Here is a 26,861-nt window from a genome sequence, read left to right as displayed (position 1 = left end):
CTGTATTCTTGTACTGCAATAAAATCTGATCCCTGAGTGGTCATTTTATAATATATTAAAATATCAAACCACCATGTTGTATACCTGAGACTAATATAATTATACTTTAAAGAAAAAAAGAAAGGACTAACTTGTCTCAGTTAACCCAGCTCTGTGACAAAAACAGTAAGGTTATGAACTGCTCATTATTATATCATTCCACACTGGATCATGACTAGGCTCCAGATGACTGCAAGGGAATAAATGAAACCTTATATATATAATCACCAGTATATAATATAACCAGTCACAACAATCAGTAAGAATGAAGACTGTCAAAGACCTACAGAGCTTGAAGAGTCCTTATCTCCTTGGCAATGGATTTGAGGAAACTGCTTACCTTAGTTCTTTTATTAGATTAATGTATGAATTAATGATCTAAGACCATGTCTGTGATCAAGACCTTAACCAAACAAACATAAGACAGGCTCTTTACTCAACATTACCAAATCTATTTTCCATTGACGCAGAGAAATAATCAATGGTATAGCTGTCTATAGAGCAGTAAGTTTCAACACCTGCAAATAATTATAAAGACAGAAATACTGATTTTGAATAAATTTCTCAGAAGTGAATTTTCCTTTCTCTGTTTTTTAAAAAAACCTGACTCTCTGGGTCACATGTGGACTTGATTTTCCCAACACTTCCTTATCCAGGCTAAACATTTAGTTCTCTCAATGGTTAGTAAGTACTCATCAACTATCAGATTCATTCTTACCTTATCATGTAAAAAAAAGTGACATTATATAAAAGTGAGGATTTTAAAGTGGGTAGGATTTCAATTTCTGGGTAATATTAAAAGTATTTGACTGGCATTTCAAGTTGGAGTAACAAGGACCCAAGTTACCCTCCTGCCTGAAGCAACTATAAAACAAAATAGAGATACGATGGTTAAGACACTGAACATCAGACAATGAAGGATAGCAATTCTGAGAAAAAGGAAGCAAACAGGTGAGCCCTATGATTGTTCCAGTTTATTGCCCTGACAGTTTCCTGATCATAGCATAAGGAGGAGAAACCAAAAGAAAAATGAAGATATAATGGCTGAGAAGTTCCAAATTTCATGAAAACTATAAACCCATAGATTCAAGAAACCCAACAAATCCCAAGCACAAGAAATACTGGGGAGAGGAGAGGAGGTAACTATACCAAGGCACATTATGATAAAATCGCTTAAAACAAATGAGAAAGAGATAAATCTTAAAAGCAGACAGAGAAAAAGGTCACATATAGAGAGGAGAAGGGGGCGGCAGAGGATGGATGGTTGGACAGCATCACCAACTCAATGGACATGGGTTTGAGCAAACTTTGGGCAACAGTGAGGACAGGGAAACCTGGCGTGCTGCAGTCCATGGGGTTGCAAAGAGTCAGACACGACTGAGGGACTGAATAACAACAAATACACAGAGAAATGTATGGATGACAGAAGATACCACGTCAGAAACGATAAAAGCAACAACATAAAGACTTTCAGACACACAAAAGCTGAAAGAAGGCATTATCAGCAGCACATGTGTTAAAGTCCTCAAGACCGAAGGAAAATGATATTGGAAGATACGGATGCACACAAAGGAAAGATAGGCACTGGATATCTATGTTTTTTACGTTATTTAAATCTCTTTGAAAGAGAATTACTGAAACAAAAATAATAATGTAGGGTCAACCTGGGTCAACCCAGGGATTGAACCCATATCTCCTGCATTGGCAAGTGGATTCTTTACACTGAGCCACCTGGGAAGCCAGTGAAAGGTCTGAACATCTCAGTTAGAAGGCAGAATTTGTTACTTTGGATAAAGACATTCTATTTTAAATAAGTATATGGCTTTTAATATTAAGCAGAAGAAACTGACGTATGAAAAATAAATAGATTTTAACATAACGTAAGTTATGAAATAGAAACGGTAAGGGTTTGCAAGTGGAACAAAATAGAAAAAAAAAGGAAACTAATTTTTGTGAAGAATATTTCAGAAAACATCTGGATTGTCAATTTTAGGAAAATACAATAAATGGATAAAATAATGAAGAAGGAAAAATCCCTGCTTCTTTTCTTTAATTTGGATACCCCACCTTCTATACCTTCTCCTAGTCACTGTCCTTATCACTTAATTTACAAACCCCTTGGTAATGCTCTAAGTTAGGCTCACATGCTTCCTCTGCAACCAAACTTTTACATCATCTTGAGTGAAGTTAATATTCATGTGGGTGGTTCACTTCAGCTTCTGCACAACCACCACCCTCTCTTAGCTGTCATGCCTTAGACCTTGTCATTATGAAGAACTGTCACTGATGCAAACTCACTTTCTGAGCATATCCTTCAGGCTCAATACTTCCAATTCACTAGGCACTTTGACTTTAGGTGGAACCTTAGATCAGGGGTCAGCAAACATTAGCCTGCAGATCAAACCCAGCCTGTTTGGGCTTCCCTGGTGGCTCAGATGATAAAGCATCTGTCTACAGTGCGGGAGACCAGGGTTCAATCCCTGGGTTGGGAAGATCCCCTGGAGAAGGAAATGGCAACCCACTCCAGTACTCTTGCCTGGAAAATCGCATGGACGGAGGAGCCTGGTAGGCTATAGTCCATGGGGTTGCAAAGAGTTGGACATGACTGAGCTACTTCACTTTCACTTTTCAAACCCAGCCTGCCACACTTATTCATTTATGTGTTGTGGCTGCTTTCAAGTTACAACAGCCGAGCTGAGTAGTTGCAACAGGGAACAAATGGCCTACATATTACTATCTGGTCCTTTACAAAAGAGTTTGCTGACCTGCCCTAGATTGTAGCCTATCCACTTGCTTTGATCCATTAGCTTCCTTCTGTCTTCACTTTCTTTCCTTGCCAGTCTTAGTTCAGGGTCTATCAATTCAATCATTCTTTTGATAATGTCTCCAATTTTCTTGTCCCTTTATCTCTCCCTGAATCCAGCTGTTCACTATTTTCATTCTATTATCTTTTACCTAGGCTCCAATTGTACAAAGCAGCACTTTTATATAAACTCTGATTATACAACTCAATTGAACCCTTAACTTTTCTCAATCCTACTATTCCTTAGTAAGTTTGTCCTCCTGTTCATTATTATTTTAAACCTTCTCTACTTTTCTTAAACCTCTAATGCATTTTTTTTTTTTTTTAACACAAAGCTTTTTTGAGTTTTATTTTTTTCCCCAGGTTGGAGATTCATCTTCTAACATGCATGCATCTCAAAACAGTAACAGGGTCTCGAATTGTTCCGAGCAGACATTAGACAAGCACAGGGGTTTGAAAATTCCTATTTAAAAAAATGGAAATTGCAGTGGGAAATTGAGAAGTCACACACGTGGTCGGGTGGTAGTTTATCCTGCTCCCCCAAAAGCTGAATCCAAATTTCACATTTTTTTACTACAAGGACCTGACCTGATGCTTGGGTGTGCTGAGTGGCACCAGGCCTTACCCCCAAAGGCTGTTGGTTCCCACTTCCTCCCAAAATGGCTCTGAGCAAGAAGGGACTCCTCTGGAAGTTCCTCCCCCAGCCTCCAAAGGATCGCCAGGGACAGCCAGGTCTCCTCTTCCCTTTGGAGACACTTTTCGTAAGTGTCACATTTCAGAAGGCCAGGGCTGTGTCACAGAGCCCCTGGAGATGGCTGGTAGATTTGGGGGCAGTTTGAATGTTTTCCCTTTGATTCCTGTGCTCAGGTTGGAGCCCCCTCCCCACATTTCTGCCAGAAAGATGTGGGGTCCCTGGAACTGGGGGAGCCACAGGTCTAAGGCCAGAGCCTTTTAAGGGTGGTTTTAAACACACTGTCCCTTCTGGCCCCTAACATTTGAGTAGCTCAAATGCTGGGGATTGCTGAAATCTTCTCTTCAACTTGATAAAAAGACAATTAGAGGAGGGTGGGATTGGCTACTGAGAAAAGTCCTGGGTCTTTGGTCTACCTCTCGGGCAGACCCTGGCAGACTGTGAAGAGGGGAAAGAAGGGCAGGAGCATGTAGTCCCAAGCCCTGAGCACTACCAGGGAACCTGTGTGAGGCCTAAACAGGCAAGAGGAACGCAAGGAGGAAGAGGGAGCAGGGAGGATAAGCTGCCTGTAGTGGGGACCTACGGAGTGCCACTCAGCCATGCAGGTAATCCTGTCTCATACATACAGCTATTATGTTAAATACCCACCACTAGACCAAAACCCAAACCTGTAGACCCATCACCTAACTTCCTACATTCTCTCTTGGTAACAATAAAAGGCATGCACGCTTCTCCTGCTATTCTCCAGCTATGATCAGAATTTCTATTATTTCTTCAGATACTTTCATATTTTAAGTATCGCTATTCTCTCTCCCTTTGATTAGTTCCTCCTCTAAGAAACATATCACTTACACACACACACACACACACACACACACACACACACACTCTGTCTCTTCATTGACCCCACTGGTCCCTTCAGCCATTTCCGCTTATACCTTGTCTTCACCTCCACAACCTCAGCTTCCTAAAAGTTTACCACACTTAGCCTTCACTTTCCACATACAGTCTCCATTTCTGCCCTCAACTCTCTCCCAAAGCTGTTCACAATAAAGTTTCCAGTGACCTGTGTGTCACTAAATCCCAGAGATACTCTTCAGACCCCAAGGCATTAATCTATAATACTGAAGCATCCTTCCTTCCAGAAATCCTCTCTTCTCTTGATTTCCACTCTCCTGATTTTCCAAATCCTAGTAAAATAATCCTCAGCAGTTTCCTTTTCAAGTTTCTATTGTTCTACCAGTTTTCTAAATGCCACCATTCCTCAAGGCTCCATTCAGGTCCTCTTCTTACTCTGCCTAAGATCCCTGGCTGAGCTTTTCCACCCCACTGGTGTTGAGTGTAATTTAGTACTGCTTATGCTCTGAAATCTACATATTGCTGCTGCTGCTGCTGCTAAGTCGCGTCAGTCGTGTCCGACTCTGTGCAACCCCAGAGACGGCAGCCCACCAGGCTCTGCCTTCCCTGGGATTCTCCAGGCAAGAACACTGGAGTGGGTTGCCATTTCCTTCTCCAATGCATGAAAGTGAAAAGTGAAAGTGAAGTCGCTCAGTCGTGTCCGACTCTTCGCAATCCCATGGACTGCAGCCTACCAGGCACCTCTGTCCATAGGATTTTCCAGGCAAGGGTACTGGAGTGGGTTGCCATTGCCTTCTCCGAATCTACATATTAAACCCCTATATTTGGCGGAAGCTCCAGACTCACCTGTCCAACTGTATACCAGCTATTTTCATTTGATGGCCTAACAAATAAATCCAAACGTGCACCCAGCATCTTCCAAACACAGTTTTGGTCTAGTTTTTTATACTAGAAGTGTGGAAGTCATCTTTGCATCTCCCTTTTTTAAAAAAACCCTCCATCTAAACAAGAACTAATATCCTGCAGATTTTACTTCCTAAGTATTTCCTGAACACAATCACTTCTCTTCAACTCCATTGTTGGTACATTTGTCAAGGTAACCTTCCTCATTTGCCCAGGAGATTGTAAAGTCCTCTAACCAGTCTCCCCATCTCCATTTTTCTCCTCTCTAACCCATCTTTCCAGTAGTCATGTACGGATGTGAGAGCTGGACCATAAAGAAGGCTGAGCACTGAAGAATTGATGCCTTTGAACTGTGGTGTTGGAGAAGACTGTTGAGAGTCCCTTGGACTGCAAGATCCAACTAGTCCATCCTAAAGGAGATCAGTCCTGAATATTCATTGAAAGGACTGATGCTGAAGCTGAAACTCCAACACTTTGGCCACCTGATGTGAAGAACTGACTCACTGGAAAAGACCCTGATACTGGGAAAGACTGAAGGCAGGAGGAGAAGGGGATGACAGAAGATGAGATGGTTGCATGGCATCACCAACGCAATGGACATGAGTTTGTGCTGCGGTCCATGGGGTTGCAAAGAGTCGGACACGACTGAACTTAACTGAACCCATCTTTCCTTACTGCTGACAGCATGATCTGAGAGAAAATCTGATCACCAAAAAATAACAACAAAAAAAATGTCAGTGATCAACTGGTATTGCTCTAAATCTCAAGGATTCAATATTCAGCTGTGGAAACATGTTAATAACACTACTACATTAAAGTGAACTACAAAATTGGCAGTGCATTAGGAATTATTCTGTTCCTTCAGATACTGTCAAACATAGAAATAGTGTGGTCAAATGGGGAGAATTTGAGTTTTGGAGTCAGAAGATTATATTCCCATTCAGATCCATATTCCCATTAATAGCCGTGTAACCCCTGGGGAAATTTCTGCACTTCTCTGAGTTTAAATTTCATACAAGTAAAATGAAAATAATATTACTTTTATTGAATAATTACATTAAGAATTAAAGTTAATGTATATAAAGCCCAGCATGTGATAGTTATATCAGATGTTTGATCCAGGAATTTAACCTGACATCATGTCAAACAATTATATTCCTTAATATCTTTACAAGTACTACTGTTTTATTATTTGATGGGGTGATGAGGAAGACAGGAGAAAGAAAAAGGAAGAAATAACACAAAAAGATAATAAATGCTTCAGCTGTTACAAACACTGTCCTGGTTACAGAATGTCCCATGGGTAAAAAAGTCCAAAACAATTTTGCACCTGAAATTGAGAGATTAGACTTAAAGGATGAGTAATTCTCTTGTACTGAAAGAAGAAATCTCTTACCTCCACGGCTTATACTCTTTCTCTCAGGATTTCAAGGGCATGATGTACTTTGTATTACACATCTCAAAGTTCCCATTAAAATTGTGGGGACCCAGCAAGACACAGTTATGTTGGTGCATGTTACCCCATGAATTCTGATCCTTCCAGTAAGTGCAGAACATAAGCAGAAAATGGGGAACTGCAAGAAAGGGGACGAGGGGAAAGGAAGGAAGGTGGTGGAAAATGATCTAAATGACACTAAGAGATTAGTGCCCAAAGATATGCAGGTCAGAAAAAATAACTAATATGCAAATAATTAGAAATTAACTTGCAGTTATAAATACTGTTGCTACAAAATATTGGATATTAATTTCTTTTTAATTACTTAAACTTCCTTGAAAATTAGCTTACCAGAATCATAGCTTGGAGGCTTCATATCTCCCTGATTCAATTCTGTCCCATATTTCAACTTGTGGTATTTGGCTCTAACAAAGAAATAAGAAAATACAAACCATCTTAAAACACAGTTAAATGAACCTTAAGATATGTAATAGGAGTAGTTATCAGTATGCAGTAGTCCTGACTAACTTTTAACTGTTCAAAGCCTTCCACAGTATCAAAGTCTTAATGTAAAAGTGCTTTCCATTATCATTTTGCTGTTACACCATCAAGTTCTGTTACAACAAAAAAGTAATAACACTGAGAATGATAAATCTTGTTTCTATAATTATGAATGAACCCTGTAACATTCTAGTTTCTGCAGTATTCAGATTTTCTTGAGGACTGCCAGAGTACAATTCTATCAAAAGCAATAGATAAGTTTGGATTGTGAAATAAACTTGAAAAAGACTAATCTTTCTCAAAATTGAGCTTTTTTATCTTTAAGAAAAAAAAGGTCACCCATAATACTCTGCATTGTCAGGCAATTATGCTTTGCTAAGTATGCATTAGAGTGAACAATCCAAAAGAGCGAGGAGGAATCAGCTTGAATTATCAGTGTTGAATAAGACATTCTCGAAGAAATAAACATATTTTTTAACAGTCAAGGTATCTTCTGCCTTTTTAAGATGAAGTCAGGAAGAACTGTGAACAGGAATATTTTCTCTTAAAAGTTAACTAGATGTTATCATCTCTGATTCATGTGATTTAACCATCTCAGATTAAACCATCTAAGATGAGAAAAATAATCCAAATAAGGTACAAAATTAAAAGGTAAACTAAAAATGAACCATACTTAAGGTTGTATATTTTTACTTGCTTGCTTCCCCCAAATATTGAGGCTATTATAATATTCAATATAATAAGACTGGGATAAAAGCAACAACAATAATAATTTGAAAAAACAATTAATAAAGAAGGAATAAGGGCTTCCCATGTGTTGCTAATAGTAAAGAACATGCCTGCCAATGCAGGAGACATAACAGACGTGGGTTTGATCCCTGGGTCAAGAAGATCCCCTGAAGGAGGGCATGACAACCCATTTCTAGTATTCTTGCCTGGAGAATCCTATGGACAGAGGAGACTGGTAGGCTACAGTCCATAAGGTCGCAGAGAGTTGGAAGAGACTTAGCACACACAATGGAACAGAATTAGCATGCACTCATGCACGTAAGGGCAACCAAAGAGCCAAATTTGTAAGTTATTTTTTTCTTTATAAAATAACTGAAAAAAAAAAAAAGACTAACTGAGCAGTTAGTTTAAAATTTTTATATTTCAAGAAAAGGATAAATAAAATGAAAATAATTTGCTCAAATGTGTAAAATATTGGAATTCTTCATCCTATTTTGAATTAATTATTTTTCAGTCATAGCAGGAAAAAATGAAAATTTTATACAGAGGGGAATGTTAAGAAAATCTCTGAAAATTACAGATAACTGATGTTCTATTTCTTAAGGTAGGTGGTGGGTAATTAGTATTTTTTATATTAATCTTTATATGTTTTGTATATTAAAAGTTTTGTGATAATATATACCCACTAAAAAGAAAAAAGAACATCTTTGTGTACAAATATGGGATTGAGCTTTAGACTTAAAAAAAAAAAAAAATAAGGCACATAATACTGTATGTGTGTATGTGTGTGCATACATTTCTGTGTGTTTTATATGTGTATGTTATGGTTTTTAAATGTAATGGTCAATCTTTAGATTTTTCAGACATGTACTTCATCTACCATAAGATGAAGTAACAATACCTCCTATTAGTCAAAATAGCAATTAAAAGTAATTGGCCTGAAGACAGAATAAAAGCAGTAATGAAGTTTTATGGAGTTAACTTACATATTTTTGTTCTATATATATATATTTATATACACACAGATACATATATAAACACATATGAAAAAAAATTTCAAACCCAAAATGCTGCACTATAGTGCATCCTAGTGGTCTTGGGAAAAACTACAACAGAGTTTACAAAAAAAGGAATAGAAAATATTCTATACAATGTATATAACAAAACACTATGAATAACATTTCCAAAAAAATTAGATAAAGACAAAATAAAGAACTGCTGTGTTTGCTACAAGCCATGTTCCCATAAATCAGGGTCTCCTTACTGAATTGTTCAATTCACTGAAAAACAATTTACTCACAGAACTCAATTTAGTAACATTTCTTTTGAAGTCAATATGCTAAAATACCTTTCCACTTATATCATTTCCCATTGTTTTAACCCTTCATCTCACTGTCAACAATTTTCTTGTTCCCTAATCTTTTTCTATCTATATCTGACTCCACGTTAAACAGTAAATCTCATGCCTAAGAACTCTACATTTGATACATAGCTACGCCTCCCAACTGCCCTTTACTGGATAAAACTGCATGAAAATCATATAATTACAATATATTAAACATATTAATGACATCCCATTATGGTTTTGTTTCAAAGTCAATTATTACATATGATATGCTTGGAATATAACACAGCATTCCAACCACCCTTCAAATGTTGACAAAAATAATTTGATTAAATCCAACAAACTGTTATTAAATTATTATGACAGATACTGCACTTACTGGCTGCTGGGAATAATGTGCAGCTTATAGTTGCTTAAGGGTAGAGGTAAGGAGATGAAGAAGAGACAGAAATGTAAATAAATAACACTGTGGATAAGAACTATGAGTTATACCAAATGTTACACAAATTCAGATAAGGGATTATCTAATTCTGTCAAAGGTCCTGACAGCAGTCAAGGACAGCTATCAAAAAGAAACCTCAAAACCTGCAATCAGTTTTACAATCAGACAAATGGATTGCTGAAGAAGGTATTTTGGTCAGAAGGAACATCTTAAGAGTGGGGGAGGGGTGTGGAAAAGCACAGTGTGTGTGCGTGTGTGTGTGCATATGTACAGGACTAGAAAGAGGCCTGGATGTAAACGGCTTTACTAAGAATTCTGAAATTAGCTAGATATTTTTATGCAAGGATATAACATTTGTGATTTAGAAAATGAATACTGTGGATGTGGAAAATAAAGATTAGAATGAGAAAATGTATTAGAGGCAAGGATGATAGCTGGGTTTTTACATTGGAGCAGACACAAGAGATGCGGAGCAAATGGAAGAAATGTTTTAGAATTATATTTTATATAGTGCTTGAGATTCTTCAGTATAGAACTTCCTGAAAAAACCTGAGGTTATACCCCGTGTGTTCTTGGAAAATTATATGTAATTTTTTCATTTTGTAAATTTTATCACCCTTTCAGGAATGCTCTGTTAAACCCACACTAGGTGAGTAATCTTTCTGTAATGTTAAAGATTCAGTTTTACTTAACTGTGGACCTTTTTAAGTGGGACTAGTTAGAAAATCTATAACCAGCAACTCAAAACCATGATCCTTACTTGGGTTTTTACAGGTTAAATGACAAGATGCCTAGAATTTGCTCTAAAATAGATTTGAGATAAGGCAAGACCGACAAAAATGTTAACTGTTGAGGCTTGGAGGTGTATATAAAGGATATTAGTCTCTGTATGTCTGTGTTTCAAATTTTCCGCAGTTAAAAAAAAAAAAAAACAAAAACTGGCTTAAGGCATTAGAAAAAATAATTTTAAAATGAAAAGAACTGAAATGCTTTATAGCTCTAATTTTTTAAAAAAATTACTAGGCATTATAAAAATAATTTCACAGTGAAGAGAACTTAAATGTTTAAGAGCTCTAATTCACAAAGCATTTTTTTAATTCCTTAATTTATTACACACTTCAGTGGTGCCATACATTAGGAGATTATTCCCAATGTAATGGCACAAAGTTCCATGAACTTCAAAAGATATGAAATCAGGGATACTTTTCCAGGAGAATCCCTTTAAATTAAAAAACAAAGAACAATCTTCCCTAGACGCAGCCACTAGCTGTTTATCTTTTATGTTCTCCAAAGTCAAACTACTTGAAAGAATAAACAACTCTATCTGTCTCCACTCTATCCATCCTTCTCACCTCTCAATCCCCTGTGATCTGGTTTATGTTCCTGCTACTTCACTAACGCTGTTCTGGCAAGGATACCAACAAGCACCTAAATGGCAAGTCCAGAACTATTTTCAGTATACAACTTGTGATTTGTTTGGCATCTGCAACTGTCAAACTCCCACCTTCTCTAGCTTGCTTCCCAGTCACGGCTTTCTCCTTCCTTCCCCACTACTCTTTGGTTAGAGCTTCTTTCTCTGTCTTTTCCTCAAACCACTCCTGCAACTGGCTCCTGCCTCTTCTTGTTCCACGCTAGTTCTGTTTGTTTCAAAGTTCTTATAATTTTACCCACAGTATTGATGATTCCCAAGTACACATCTCTATTCATGAATCCTCTTCTATATCTGCTTTACTACCCTTTTTATTTCTAACTCACTTTATAATTTTCAAACTTCTCTCTCAAGCCAGAAACCTGGAAATCATTCTTGAATTATCTTTCTTCGTCATCCCCAATACCAAGTCACCTCCAAATTTTATGGATTCTTTCTAGTTATAATGTTTCATAGGGAATTCCTTGGTGATTAGTGGTTAGGATTGGGCTTTTACTGCCAGGGGCCCAGGTTCGACCCCTGATCAGGGAACTAAGATTCTGCAAACCACATACTGCAGCCAAAAAATATAATATTAGAAGTAAAAAATAAAATGTTTCATAGTTGATGACTCCTCTATTCCAGCAGTTAATATATCATTTCTCATCCTAAACTATTACAATTTTCCAGCCTCTATTAACAGATCTTTTCAGTTCATCCCCCAAACTAAGGTCAGAGTGATTTTCTAAAATCTATTTAACACTATTCTATGCTTAAACCTTTCAACAGTACAACAAATAAATGCAATATATATTACTAGACTAGACCCTGGACCAGGAAAAAAAAAAATACTACAAAGATTATTACTGGCACATTTGGTAGGAAAAAAATGCTATAAAGATCATCACTGGATTGCTTCTGGGCCTCTAAGATCAAGTAAGGTCATCACTGAAATATATGAATATGGGCTATATTACATAACAGAACTATGTTAACACTAAATTTCCTTAATAATGAACTATATTTATTTAAGGGAAAGTCCTTGTTCTTAGAAGATACTCTCTTAAGTATTTAGGGACAAAGGGGCATAAGTCTGCAAACAAGTAGCAAACGACTCTGGGGGAGGGGCGGGGGAGGTGGGGGAAGGCCATGAGTATACAGAGAGAACATGATCCAAGTACATACAGCAAAATGTTCTCAACTGGTGAAATCTGGGTACAGTATACAGTTTGTTCAACTTCAATCAGTTTGAGATTATTTTAGAATAAAATATTTTTTAAAAATTTCCAATGTAAGACAGGAGTTTGAACTCCTTAGTTAGGCTCTTCATGATCGGGCTTTTGCCCACCTCTACCATTACAGCTTATAAATTACAACTGACACCCCTACCTTCCATACACAGTAATCGCAAATTTCTAAACATACCATACTGCTTTGTCTCATGTCAAATATACCATCTCCACGTCCTGAACCTTGGCAAACAGCTTATTTTTTATGATGCTGTTCATGTCTCACCTCCTCTAATTACACCCTCCTTTCTACTTCCACAGACTGCAGATCCAAATAACCACTCCCTTCTTTGTACCCTGGGTACCACTGTACCCTGTGCTGACTTCTCCCATAGCATCTCACTTACTGCACTGCACTTTTGTGATTTATGACTCTGCTTCCTGCTACTCTAAGCTGTGAAGGACAAGAACTGTGACTTGCTTGTTCCCAATTCCAGCACAGTATTTAAATTGGATGGATAGATTAATGAATATGTTATTAAGAAGGGAAACACACACACATGCACACACATACATACCATATCCATGTCCTTGGTTAGTTTAGTATTTGTATATTTTAATTTTTCTGACTTATAAGATAGTATAATGTACTGGTAGAGTACAAGCTTCAGAAGCAGACAAACCAGAGGGATCTGAATCATAGCTCTACTGTAACTCTGTAACTCTAAGTTATTTAGTTTTTAAGCCTCAAGGTCTAATACATAGTAGTTAATAAGTAGTTATTATTAATGTTATTATGCTCTCTTTGATTATGCCTATCATTTAGATTGCTTAAAATCTCAGATATTCCCAAATTACACACTTTTAAAAGTGTTCTCCGCCCACCTCCCTAAAACAGCTTTCAATCAACCTCTCAAGGAATGAAAAGAACCACCAATTTTTCACTAAGAGGTCAATCTGTTTTCAGTCTCTTGTGCCATTTAAAATCCCACATGAAGGTAAACACAACTAATAAAGCTTTATCTCTCTTGATATTCATAAATATCATCTGCTAAATGTTATTTTATGGTAGTTTTTCAAACAAGCCATTCATCAATTTCAAAAAAAATGAAAAGGCCATGTGATCAAAAACAAAGCAAAATACAGAATTTCGATATCACCTTTCAAGTACTCAGTAATCTAAAACAAAGAACTGTCTCATGCTGCTAACAAAAATTCTAAAGACCATCTGCTAAAGCAAATACTTAATTCATATGAAAACTTCCAAAATTCGCATCCATGACCTATTGTCCTTTACTTGCAAGCCAAGATTAATTCTTGAGTATTTTAGACACTTAGCAGAACAGAAAGGTAAGATTCACTTCTGGAGAGATATGAATAGGTGATAGCAAAGGCTAAAAATATCAAAAAGAAAGATTCTCAACATAGTCTGCCAGAGCAGGTTTTTTCCATGGAAAATACATCAAACTGAACAATACCAGATGATAGGAAAAGGGAGTAAGTATTATAGAAACTTCCTTTACAATTCAAAAACTACTTTAATTCTATAAAGAAATGGATATTGACAGTTCAGGAAGTATACATATTTCTTCAGAAAGGACAGAGTAGGGAAAAAAGTTGTTAAAAATTTTAAAACCATATACATCAGTTTTTGGTCATATTATTACTAAACATTCATCACCAAATTAACATATAGCAACCATTTCTAAATGTTTATTACAAATACTAGTTCCTGAATTCAAACAGAACACATTAAAATTTGAACCTGTGTTAGGAGTAACAGAAAAATTATTCCAGTAAAAGAATACTACCTTCCATTTTACTGAATTACCTTTCCTGTTTAAGAGCATATTCCAGCATTTTGATTCTTCTCACAAGATCCTTCTTCAAGTTTTCTTGACCTTTCCTTTCCCCCTGAAGAAAGGCAATCTGAGCCTGAGTAAGGAAAAGAAAGACAAAATGCAGTTTAGATGAAATAAACTTTTAAAAACTCAGCTGAAGAATCTTTGGAAGATAAAACAATTAAATATATAAACATTTCTTTTTACATATCTGTCACAAAGTAAACAGAAAGGCACTGGTTGCAAGGGGTGGAACGCTTAACTATTTTTTTTTAAAGGACATCTATATGCATTTTACTTCAGACTACAGATGTTAAGACAACCAACGTAAGTGCTGCTGCTGCTAAGTCGCTTCAGTCGTGTCCGACTCTGTGCGACCCCATAGACGGCAGCCCACCAGGCTCCTCCGTCCCTGGGATTCTCCAGGCAAGAACACTGGAGTGGGTTGCCATTTCCTTCCCCAATGCATGAAAGTGAAAACTGAAAGTGAAGTCGCTCAGTGGAGTCCAACCCTCAGCAACCCCATGGACCGCAGCCTACCAGACTCCTCCATCCATGGGATTTTCCAGGCAAGAGTACTGGAGTGGGGTGCCACTACCTTCTCCAAACATAAGTGCAGACATATGCAAAATACAGTACAGTTTGCTCAAGAGTTTGTCTTTTAAGGCACTGAGGTGTGTTCTCCTTTATAAAAAACGAGGACTGAGAACTACCACAAGTCGTACTATTCCGCTTTTAGGTATCTATCTGAAGAAAATAAAAACACTAATTCAAAACACTAATAAGCATCCCCATGTTCACTGCACCATTATTTATAATAAATAGCCAAGATATGGAAACTAAGTGTCCACTGACAGATGGCTACTGAAGATATGCATACGTATGTATATATATGTATGTGTATGTATAACACACACAACTGAATATTTAGTTCAGTTCAGTTCAGTTCAGTCGCTTAGTCGTGTCTGACTCTTTGCGACCCCATGAATTGCAGCACGCCAGGCCTCCCTGTCCATCACCAACTCCCAGAGTTCACTCAGACTCAAGTCCATCACGAGTCGGTGATGCCATCCAGCCATCTCATCCTCTGTCATCCCCTTCTCCTCCTGCCCCAATCCCTCCCAGCATCAGAGTCTTTTCCAATGAGTCAACTCTTTGCATGAGGTGGCCAAAGTACTGGAGTTTCAGCTTTAGCACCATTCCTTGCAAAGAAATCCCAGGGCTGATCTCCAACTGAATATTACTCAGCCATAAAAAAATAAAATCCTGTCATTTGCAATAATATAGATGAACCGCAAGGATATTATGCTAAGCAAAGTAAGTCAAGTAGAGAAAGAAACTGTGTGATTTCACTCACATGTGGAATCTTACAAAAAATAAAGATGAACAAACAAAACAAGAACAAATACATAAATACAAAGAAGAGATCTGTGGTTACAAGAGGCGAAAAGGGTTGGGGGACAGGCAACGTGAGTATAACGGGTGAACTGTACGGTAGTAATTGATGGTAATTGGACTTGTGGCAGTGATCATTTTGCAGCATTTACAAATACTGAACTATAATGCTGTACAGTTGAAACTTACACAATTTATTTTCAGAGTGAAGATGAGGAAAGTGGGTAAAGCAAAATCATGAGTTCTTATAATAAGCCTTGTAAAGTAAGAGTTCTCAGAGCTTCACCATCTACTTAAATTTTATGATGGATTCCTTGTCTCCAGAGACTATCCTGGACATCTACAAATAAGGAATAACTGCCTTTTCTCAATCCCCACCTTTAACCCCACCCCCATTTAGATTCGAATATGCAGGGATAAAGAAAGTGAAAGGTGGGAAAAGGAAAATCAGAGCCAGTGGCCCTCCATAATTTCCTGGCCCCACCCAAGTATTACTAAAGAAAGAAATAAAGAAAAAAAAAAAAACCTACATTTTAACATGAATTAATTGTAATACTCTCATCTTCAGTCAGACAAAAGGCAAGAGGAAAGAACAGTCATTCAGAATAACTAAAAAATACATTTAGAACTGAAATAATACCTTCTACTTACGGAATTAAAAACTATCTTGCAAGTACTAATCTGTTAAGGTAACTCATAACACCACTAGGAGAGTGGCAGGAGATCTATCTACTTAAAGGCCCTCAAAGACAGCTATCAGGTTCACTATTCTCACATTCTTTCCCCTCTCATTTGTATTATATTAACTCAGATAATGTTATTTATATATCCACAGTGCTTTCCATTTAAGTAAGCAAGAAATTACATTTAATGATGGACCTTACAATATCCCTAAGAAATTGTGGATGATCCAACTAAAGGTTTAGTGAATGAACATCAAACTTCTTAGTCTAAACGACACCCATTTTTCTCTTTTCAGTACCATAATAAACATAAAATCCAACTCACTGAGCTTCTTATAACTTTGAGAATGTAGGTACTGTCATGTTTTTGTTGTCATTTCAACAAACTCTTAAAATTTATATTGCAGTTACTACAAGGATTATTTTTATCTTATTGAAATACATAAAAATAGGCTAAAGATGATTCAATTGTACACAAAGAGGAAAATGTATCAAATATCTGTAATATCTACACTAAACAATTATAAAACTTTTTGAAATTATTTGTTCTACAATGAGATTATTTTATATAAGCAGAGTAATAATACATGCATTAAAAAGTGACAAAAATGAATGTCCTTCAAAAGGATATGACAGTCCAACTTATTTGGTCAAACAGTGCTTTGGCCTAGAAGACAGTCTTCAAAGTGGCTTTAATAAAAATAATAATAATTTAACCAGTATAATCAAATAATCAAAACAATTTTTAAAAATTACCAATTTCTTCCTTTCTATCCCATTTGACTAGTTCTGTATTTCTGCCACCATTCTGTATTTCTGTCCTGGGTGATTCTGACACTGCAGCCTCTAATGCTCAAAAATCTTTACTGTGACTCATTCCCCAACCCACCAACTACTTCTTATATTTCCAGGACACTTGTTTCCCCATCCTCCTATCAATTCACATACTGGACTATTTAAATATTTAATACTAAAAGATCCAGAATTGTTGAAAAGAAAGATTACAAAGAAGATGGAGGTGCCTGGAAAAGGCAAAACAAACAAGAATAATAGGAATATTGTGATAGTTCCTAGTGATCAAAGAATATCTCTGTGACATTTCTGCCACAGATGCAAAACCTGAAATCAATCATACGGAAACATCAAGCAAACTCAAGTTGAGGGGCATTTTATGTTAACATTCTTATAATCTTCAAAAGCGTCAGGTCATAAAAGTCAAAGAAAAACTGTTTCAGATTGAAGGAGATTAAAAAGACCTGAAAACCAAATGGAATCCATGATTCTGTTCTAGATTTGGCTATAAAAGGACATTATTGGGAAAACTGGCAAAATATGAATGGGATAATCAAACGGTAGTAATACATCAGTGTTAATTTCTACATCTTGATGGCTATGTGTGGTTACACGGGATAGTACTTGTCTACAGAAAACAAACACTGAAGTATTTGGTGGATGGCAATAGGTCATCAGGTTGCCTGGCACCTTGCCCTCAAATGGTTCAGAAAAAAAACTTATTTGTACTGCCCTTCCAACTTTTCTGTCAACAGGAGATTTCTGTTTTTGAAACAAACACTATGCCAACTTCCTTAATATGATAAGACACAAACAATTAAATTCAAAAGCCAGTACCACGTGTAATAGAGAAACCTAAGAAGTAACGACCATCAGGAACAAAACAAAACAAAACAATTTCTTACCACAAATATTTAACATTGCTCTGGTGGTGGCCACTGTCATTAGTCCAGAAAGAAGTAAGTTTGGAAAAAATGAAAATAAATTTAAAAAGATGCATGCAACCCAATGTTCATAACAACACTGCTCACAACAGTCAAGACATGGAAAGAACTCAGTGCCCATCAACAAATAAATGGATAAAGAAGATGTGGTGTACATATACATATATCTACAGACAGAGCAGTATTCCCTATATATACGTATGATACACTGGAATACTACCTTGCCGTAAGAATGACATTCTGCCATTTGCAGTAATAGAGATGAACCTGGAAAATATTATGCTTAGGAAACTAAGTCAGAGAACGACAAGTACTGTATGGTATCACTTGTATGTGAAATTTAAAAAATAGTACAAATGAATGAATATGCAAAACAGAAACAGACTCACAGATATCGAAAACAAACCTGTGGTTACCAAAGGGGAGAGAGAGGTAAGTGGGGAGGGACAAATCAGGAGAATGGGATTTACAGAGATAAACAAGACTATATTGTATAGTACAGGAATTACAGTCATTATCTTGTAATAACGTCAATGAAGTAAAATCTATAAAATATTGAACCACTATGTTGTGCATCTAAAAATAATATAATACTGTAAATCAACTATACTTCAATTAATAAAAAATAAGTTTATAAATTAAAAAAGGAAATAAAATCATATTATTTCCAAATGATTTGACTGGATACCTGGAAAATCCAAGAAAAAATAGACTATAAACTATTATAAAAATATGGGAATTTCAGTAAAGTGAAACCCATGGGCTTCTATAAAAACAACCTGTTAGATGATATAATGAATGAAAACAATTCCATTTATAATAACAAAGTGATAAGATTAGAATAAATCTTACAAGAAAAAAATAAGAGGTACACAAAGATTACTTTAAATGCTACTGAAGAGCATAAAAAATGACATGAACAAATGAGAAGCAAAACTGTGTTCTTAAACAAAAAGACTCTGTATTACAATTTTATTTTTCCCTAAATTAATCTTATAAAATTATGCAAGCCCAATTAAAATACAAATACAATGTTTTTAAAAACATCACACATGAGCCTAAAGTACATATGGAAAAATAAATAAGAATAAAAAAAATTCCAAAGCTCTGAAATATTTTAAAACGTATCATCATTTACAGTCACTTAAAAAGTGGTAATGATGCACAAAAAGACATACCTATGGTACAGACAATCCAAAAACAAACCCAAATACATACAGGAATTTAGTATAAACTAAAGGTGACACTGTACATCATTAGGGAAAATGTAAATTATTCAATAAATATTGATGGCAGCCATCTGGAAATTATTTCTCATATCAAAACAAATTGCCAAAAGGATCAAAAACTTAAAGGAACCCAAAAGTATTAAAAGAAAAGGTAGAGTTTGTTTTGTTCTAATAATCTCATGGAATGTCTTTTTGAAAATAAGACAAAACCCAAAGTCATAAGAAACTAATAAATTTCACCTCAAAAACAAAATTTATATATGGTAATTTAAAAGTTGCTGAAAAACTATAACAAATAAGACCATTTCTTTTTGACAAAATGTCAAAACAAAATCAGAGAAGTAGTAATGCCACAAATCACAAGGGTTTGTTTTTCCTTATATATAAAGAGCACCTACAAATTAATAAGGAAAACATCAAGAATTCAACATGAAAAAACAAAAAGAACATGTTGATAGAAAGGAAATACAAAAGCTCAAACATATTAAAAAGATGTTCAGTCTCAAAAGAGAAATGCCAATTAAAATTATAGTCATATTTCTCCTTTTCATCAGCTTAATAAAGTTCAATAATTAGATAATATGTTTGGAAAATGCAACTGTATGTTGACTGTGATAGTGTTAAATCAGGTTCACCACTACTGTGGACAATCTGAACAAGTAGATAAGGTATGAATATAGCTTTTAAGTGTTACAAATAAAATATTTGTAGTACAAGTAAAACTAATAGTAATGGCACTATTTTTCAAGAGAAAATTTTGGAATTATCTTCAAGGACAATAAATATTAAAAAATTACATAAGTTTTTTATACTGTATACCTAAAAACAGGCCTCTAATTTCCTAGCCATTAGAAACAACAACAACAAAAAAAACAGTAACTAGATATTTTACAACTTAAGTCTACATGATAAATAGGAAACTTGTTTTTATTATTTTCAATTCTAATTTGTCAAAAGGATACATATAAGGAATATAAATCTGCTATATCTAAGTAGGCTTACCTGCACACATGGGAGTATCTAATAACTAAATTATTTTAAATAGTTTTTGAGACCATTTAAATTATCTTGTACTCTAAAATTCTACAGGGTTAAAATTTAAAACTGAAATCAATGAAAAGTATATTCAAAAAGAAATGTACATAAAATATTAGTTTCGGTTGGCTATTTTTCAATTGTTTTTCTGTTATGTGCTATGGGAAAGAAAGAACATTCACTTTTACAAAAATCTAAAATAAAGTGCCAAAAGACAACTAATACAAGTTTCTGTCAACAGAGCACAAACTCACAAATAACAAGAGAAATACATGAAAAGTAAAAGTTAATAAAATAGTTTACTTAAGCTAAAGAAGAGCACATAGTGAAGTTTCAACAATCTGCTCTATACTGACATCTTCATGTTTTCTATAAATTATACCTATGTCCTCTGAGACGCTTTGGACTACATTATTCTCGTGCATCTAGGCTGCTAGGTGTTTTTCTCTAGGCATACAACCGTCATCTCTAGCTGGCCCTCCCTCCTAAAGACAGTGCCGTCACTTGGCAGCATCTAACTTTAGCCTCAGAATCACCTAGAGGACGTGTTGAAACACACATTGCTTGGGCTGGCCCCTTCCTCATTTCTGATTCAACAGGTCTGGAGTGGGGCCTAGAACATGCATTGTTATTAAGTATCACACATTACCAGGTGATGCTGATGCTGCTATTCTGGGACAATACTTGGAGAACCACTGACCTACACCATCTGTGACATAGTTAGAAGGCCAAAAATAAAGCAAATAGGCTGCTAAAGAGCAAATAACTGAGCTGTCCCAGAACCCCAGCTCTTTACAGAGAATGATGAAGTCTTATAAATGTCCTCAGGCTGACAAACAGGTACACACTAGCTTTTTAATTCTCTTCCAAATTCCTTGTGTATGACTGTATTTCTAGCAGTCTCCTTATCAGAAAATAAAATCAACAATTTCATTCAGTTTAATAACATTTTTGCGGAATATCTACCACCCATCACAGTTCAAACTGCCATAAAAGAGAATATAGGAAAGACAAATAAACCAAGTTGCTACTCATAGTGCACTTTCAATTCAGTTTGGGTACAATACCAGTACACACATATATAAACCAACAAATATATATATAATATACACATACATATATCCATATATATTCATAAGATGAAACACTGGAGGCTACTAACAACTGGGGATTTGACTCAAATATTCACATTTATTCATCTGACAATATTAACTGAGCATTTACTTTATTGTTGTTGTTGTTCAGTTGCTAAGACATCTCTGACTCTTTGTGACCCCATAAACTGCAGCACACCAGGCTTCCGTGTCCTTCACTATCTCCCGGAGTTCGCTCAAACTAATGTTCGTTGAGTCAGTGATGCTATCTAACCATTTTTATTTGTACCAGGACAGTTACTGGCACTAGGGCTACGGTAGTGATGAAACAAGTAAAACAGAGCTCACAGTTCAGTGGCTGAAACATGCATGCTGAAGAGCATGTGCTGTATGCAACTAGAATCAGAAACTCCTACAAGTAAAAGCAGTAAATATAAAAAATAAACACAAATAAAATACAGTGAGATGCCTATTAATTCTGGAGTCAAGTACAAAACTGATGTATAACTCAAAAACTGTATATTAATCTGATATTAACTCTACAGCTAGCTTTATCTTTTAACAAACTGTGAGTTCCTTCAAATTTTCCTCATAAAGTTTCTGTGCCATTATTTTTACTTACCTAACATTTCAAGAAAAATGGGGTGGATTTTTTGTTTTTCACCACTCTGCTAAACACAGTATGTAGCTAATCTCATTTAACTGGGACTATCAAACAATTAAAATATTTTCTTTTATCATTAAATTTTTTAAGTGTTTATGACTTATCTCATTTCCAACCAGATTATAATCCCCTTGAAGACAGAAGCCCCCATTCATGCATTCAACAATTATTCACTTAATGCCTTCAATGTATGTGCCTCCCACTTGACTTGTATTAGGATGTAAAGGCAGGATTCCTGCATTCTACTAAATTATAACTCTACTGAATACAGTACCTACTAAACAATTAGAAAAAACTGTTCTGTCCCCAAGTACCTTAGTTATTCAATGTTATCTGATTAAAAAGATAAAATTTTAGTCATAGTAAATGACAAAGATAATAATAAACTAGAAGTATAAAAAATTAGTATAAGCCACAAATTGTTTTCCACATAGCTTTGATAACTTTTTCAATTCTTAGTTCTTTCATCTACCACACTGTCACTATGAAATGTGAACTGCAACTTCTATCATTAAAACAAAAGGTTTTGATATTAATATATGAAAATTATAAATATTAAATATTCAGGCAAAAGCAAAATGACCAAGGCAGACAGAAAATATAATAGAATCAATTTCTTAAAAAAACTTAGGATGCCTAATCCCTTGATTGAACACGTTTAAGCCTTTCTCTTATGTTTCACATGTAGGCAAAATCTTCCTGTTTACTTACATTACTATTTTACCTCTGAAAAGAATATAAGCAACCAGTTGTCCAAGACAGTTTTTTATCTTTTACTGTCTTCTGATAGTAAAAATATGCTATCATTATTCTAGTAATAACAGAACCCAAGTTTATGGATTGGATTGTTTCTCCCCCCACCACAACAATAAATTATATATAATCTTTTTATAATGACAAATAGCACATAATTGCAAGAAAATTATGTGAGAATAAAGAAATTCATGATCATGAAACACATATTTGGTGAAACATTAATAGTCACTAAGTGATTGAACTAGCAATTTGGCCTAACTATTAATAGAACCATCCTATAAATAATTGATATTACACACACACATAAAATGCTTATACATATTGAATAGGACTTAGAAAACTATGCATTTGTGAATGATTAATAAGCAATTTTCCAATATGCTGATGAAACCAGTAAAAAACAGATAACTATAAAAAATATATTAGAGAAAGTTTGGTGTCCTCTATTATCAGTTTTTATGGACTCATCGCTACCTTAACTCTTTTTCATATAATCTTTATTTATCTATTGCTTATCAAGTTTATTAACCTCCATGTCTGCTGATTCAAATTTAATTCCAGAAGATAATGCTGAATATCTATTAAATTTAATCTATTTTGTTCTTGCAAGAAAAATTTAAACTAAAAAAATTCTTCATTTTTCTAAAATAAAAAGAAAACAGCAAAATTTTTTATTTTCTAAGTATACCAGAGCTGTTGCTGTCTTTTTTTAAATAATGTAAGTATCACACAGGAACACATTCCTTTTCTGTCGCCACTTAGGGACCTCCTGGTGCTTTTGTAGATCAAATACCTAACACATCATACCCCATACCTTATCCCTGATAAGCTAAGGAGAGGCAATGATAATATTCAGCTTTTCCACTATGGCTTACAAAGCACTTTCACATACCTATCTTAGTATTATGTATCCTATTATAGTTCTTCACAGGTTTAATATGATCCAGGAATCAAAGGTTCCAAAAAAAGCATTCAATATCTAGTGTTTCTAAAGTTCATTTGTCACTTAATAATGGCAAATCATTTGACCTAAGTTTTCATTTCATTAGTAAAAATGCTGATAATATCCCCAAACTCAGAATGTTACTGTAAAGTTTAAACTACGTAATGTTTATGAAAGGGTCTAGCACATTTTGGCACCTTTCAAAGGGCCTATTTATTTCCTACCAAAAACCAAGTTAAAAAAAAGAGAACTACATGTAAAAAAGAAGCAAAGGTGATTCAAAATGGCCCCACCACCAATGACATTAATATAGTAATAAAAAAAAAATTGCTTGGACAAATGTGTATTTGAACTATTCAAGAAGAAAAAAAGAAATAATTAAAGGAAAGGAAAAAGTACTGGTTTTTTTCCCAAAGGGAATGATGTGTACCTAGAACACCCAAGGAAACTAGAAAAATTAAAAGATCACAGATGAATTTAGCTAAGTGGCAGTATATAAAATAAATCCATAAAACCAGCAGCACTCCATTATTTCCTTTTACAAATAAAGGGCAACAAATAGTTACCCTCCAAAAGTAACAAAAATAAAATCGAAAGATAGTTCACCAGGCTTTTCCATATGAAGTTTTCTACATGGCCTCAAGCCTTTGCTTCCTTTGCTCCAATTCAAGCTCACCAGAAACAATTTTTTGAATACTAATTTGATTCCCCAGGTTCTCTACAGCAGTGCCTGGATAGACGTTATAAGTCTTCTGGTCACCAGAAGGGCAATAACCACTCAAATTTAAAACAGAATTTCATCTCTTGTGTACTTAGTTACTAGGTCTCAGTTTCCCAAGAATCTGAAGTACTTACGATGCAATAATAAAGGGTTTGAACCTTATAGAGCAGAAGACCAAACGTTAGGATAACGGCTGCCCTTCTCCCATGCGCACCCTGTCCATGTTGCTCTAGGGCATCTCTCTTTCATGTTAACACTATGTATTAACAGTACACACTGAAAAGACAGTAACAGTAACAATAACAAATGAATAATAATACAATGTGTTCACTTAAAGAAGGATAAATATATAAAGAAAAAAATAAATATTTACAGAAAACTGTAAAGCACTCAAGAACAGAGCTGCCCACCTAAACTTTCTGAAGAGATGGACATTTCTCTCTCCGTGCTGTCTGATACAATGAGGTTCCAGAAAGATTAATAAATAAAAGCACTACTCATGTTCCTGACTGGAGAAATAATTTAACTAAGATAGCACTAATATCTAAGTAAATGTATAGATTTAAAGACAAAGTATTAAAAACCCCCTTGGGATAATTCACAGAACTTGATAGACATATGGCAAAATTCTCAGGAATGTGAAAATAGGAATAATAAAGGAAATTAGAAGGAAAAAACCTCCATATATTTCAGCATAGTCATGAGGCAAACACACACTAAATTTTAAAACATAAGACAGAATAGCTCCTTTCCAAGGAGAATTAAATAATTTTTTAAAGACATAAACCCACAAGATCAAAGATAATATAAAGAAGCCACAGGTATCAAGGGGTGAGAGAAAACAGATGAAGAAAGTGTACTTACTTAGCAGCTCAGAAACCTAAGTACCTACAGAGGGAATTCAATGAGAAGCTAGTAGATTTCCCCCAAAATACCTTGAACAGTTCAGAAATTAAGAGGTATGAGATACACAGATGAACAGGTGTGTTACAGGGCTTAAAAAAGGTGGAAGTTAAAAGTATATGAAATGCAGTCAAACCTATTGGAGTCCATCCCTACTCCAGGCAAGAAAGCAACTATTTCTAGCCCACCACCCAAGATACTAGACATTTAGTCTCTGAAGAAATGTAAACACAGAGGTCCTGACTCAGAACACCAGGTACAGGAGAGGGCAAGAATGGGGCAGTGACCGGAAAAAAAAAAAAAAAAACAACCAAGATGACTAAGTGAAAGCTTTAAAGGTAAAACCTGTAATCTACTTCCTATCCAGGTTCCATCTACCTCTGCAGTTAGGCTCTCTATCCAAGGCAGGTGATTAGACTACCATTTGTAAAAAAAAAAACAGAAGAAAACTCAGAAGACAAAAAGAATTACTGTCATTTAAGTATGGCATTCAGGGGTCTTTGAACAACAAAAAAGCCATTTCACCTGAATCAGATTATCCTTCAGTGCAGGCCTGGTCATACTGTACTGAAGGCTCCATGTCTACACCTAGCCTAGAAACAGAGGACTCCCCAGCAGTTTATGAGGCTACATTCCTAAACATGGTCCATCCGGACATTTGAGAAAAGTCTCTCTCCAATAAAATATAGACAGAAACATAAGGATTAAAAGGAACACAAAGAAAAAAAGACAATACAGACACAAAACAAGTTTTCAAAAGATCTCCAACGGTCTCAGAGAAATACAGCTAACACTGACTGGGTACTTCATATTATAGGTAATTAATGCACTTAATTTTCATAGACTCCCATGAAGTGTTATTATCATCCCTGTGTAACTGATAGAGAACAATATGACACATAGAGATTAGTTTGTCCAGGGTTAATAAGCATGAACAGGATTCAGACCTGGTTCCAGAGCTAAACTTCTTAACAAATATACAATGCTTTGCTGAAACAAGAGATGATATTGCCTCCACAAAATAAAAGGATGCTATCAAAATGTTTAGAGATCAGAACTTTTTTTTTTTTTTGCAGTTAAGACTATTTTACTTTATTTGTGTAGTAAATTATATTAGATTTTTTGATAAATATTTTGGGGTTAGATGGACTAAAATTAGTAATCCTCAGTAATGCTGTCTCATCATATGGGCCCTAATCTTATCTAATAGATTACTTGAACAGTTTGGTTTTTTTCTTCTTCCAGTTTTATTCAGATAAAATTGACATTGACCACTGTATAAGTTTAAGGTATGTGGCATAATGATTTGACTTATATACATCACAAAATGATTTCACAATAAGTCTAGTGAATATCTATCATCTCATATAGATATAAAATTAAAGAAGGAAATATTTTCCTTATAATGAGAACTCTTAAGATTTGCTCTCTTTTATGTAACATATAGCATGTAAATTATATTTAACGTGTTGTACATT

The 26,861-nt window shown here is 35.2% G+C and overlaps 1 protein-coding gene across 2 annotated transcripts in view; it reads right to left on the bottom strand.

Annotated features, from left to right (window-relative positions):
- The window catches only part of STRN (striatin), a 108,086-nt gene that overhangs the window by 53,654 nt on the left and 27,571 nt on the right, over positions 1-26,861 (bottom strand). For both annotated transcript variants that reach the window (XM_070379736.1, XM_005901910.3), the window contains exons 2-3: positions 14,215-14,318; positions 7,081-7,154 (exon numbers count right to left, since the gene is read on the bottom strand). In XM_070379736.1, coding sequence (XP_070235837.1) covers positions 7,081-7,154; positions 14,215-14,318 — 178 coding nt within the window. The remainder of the gene's footprint in view (positions 1-7,080; positions 7,155-14,214; positions 14,319-26,861) is intronic.

The sequence above is a fragment of the Bos mutus genome, chromosome 11, assembly GCF_027580195.1.
Source record: "Bos mutus isolate GX-2022 chromosome 11, NWIPB_WYAK_1.1, whole genome shotgun sequence".
Lineage (NCBI taxonomy): Eukaryota > Metazoa > Chordata > Mammalia > Artiodactyla > Bovidae > Bos > Bos mutus.
This window is presented reverse-complemented; position numbering and strand designations above follow the sequence as displayed.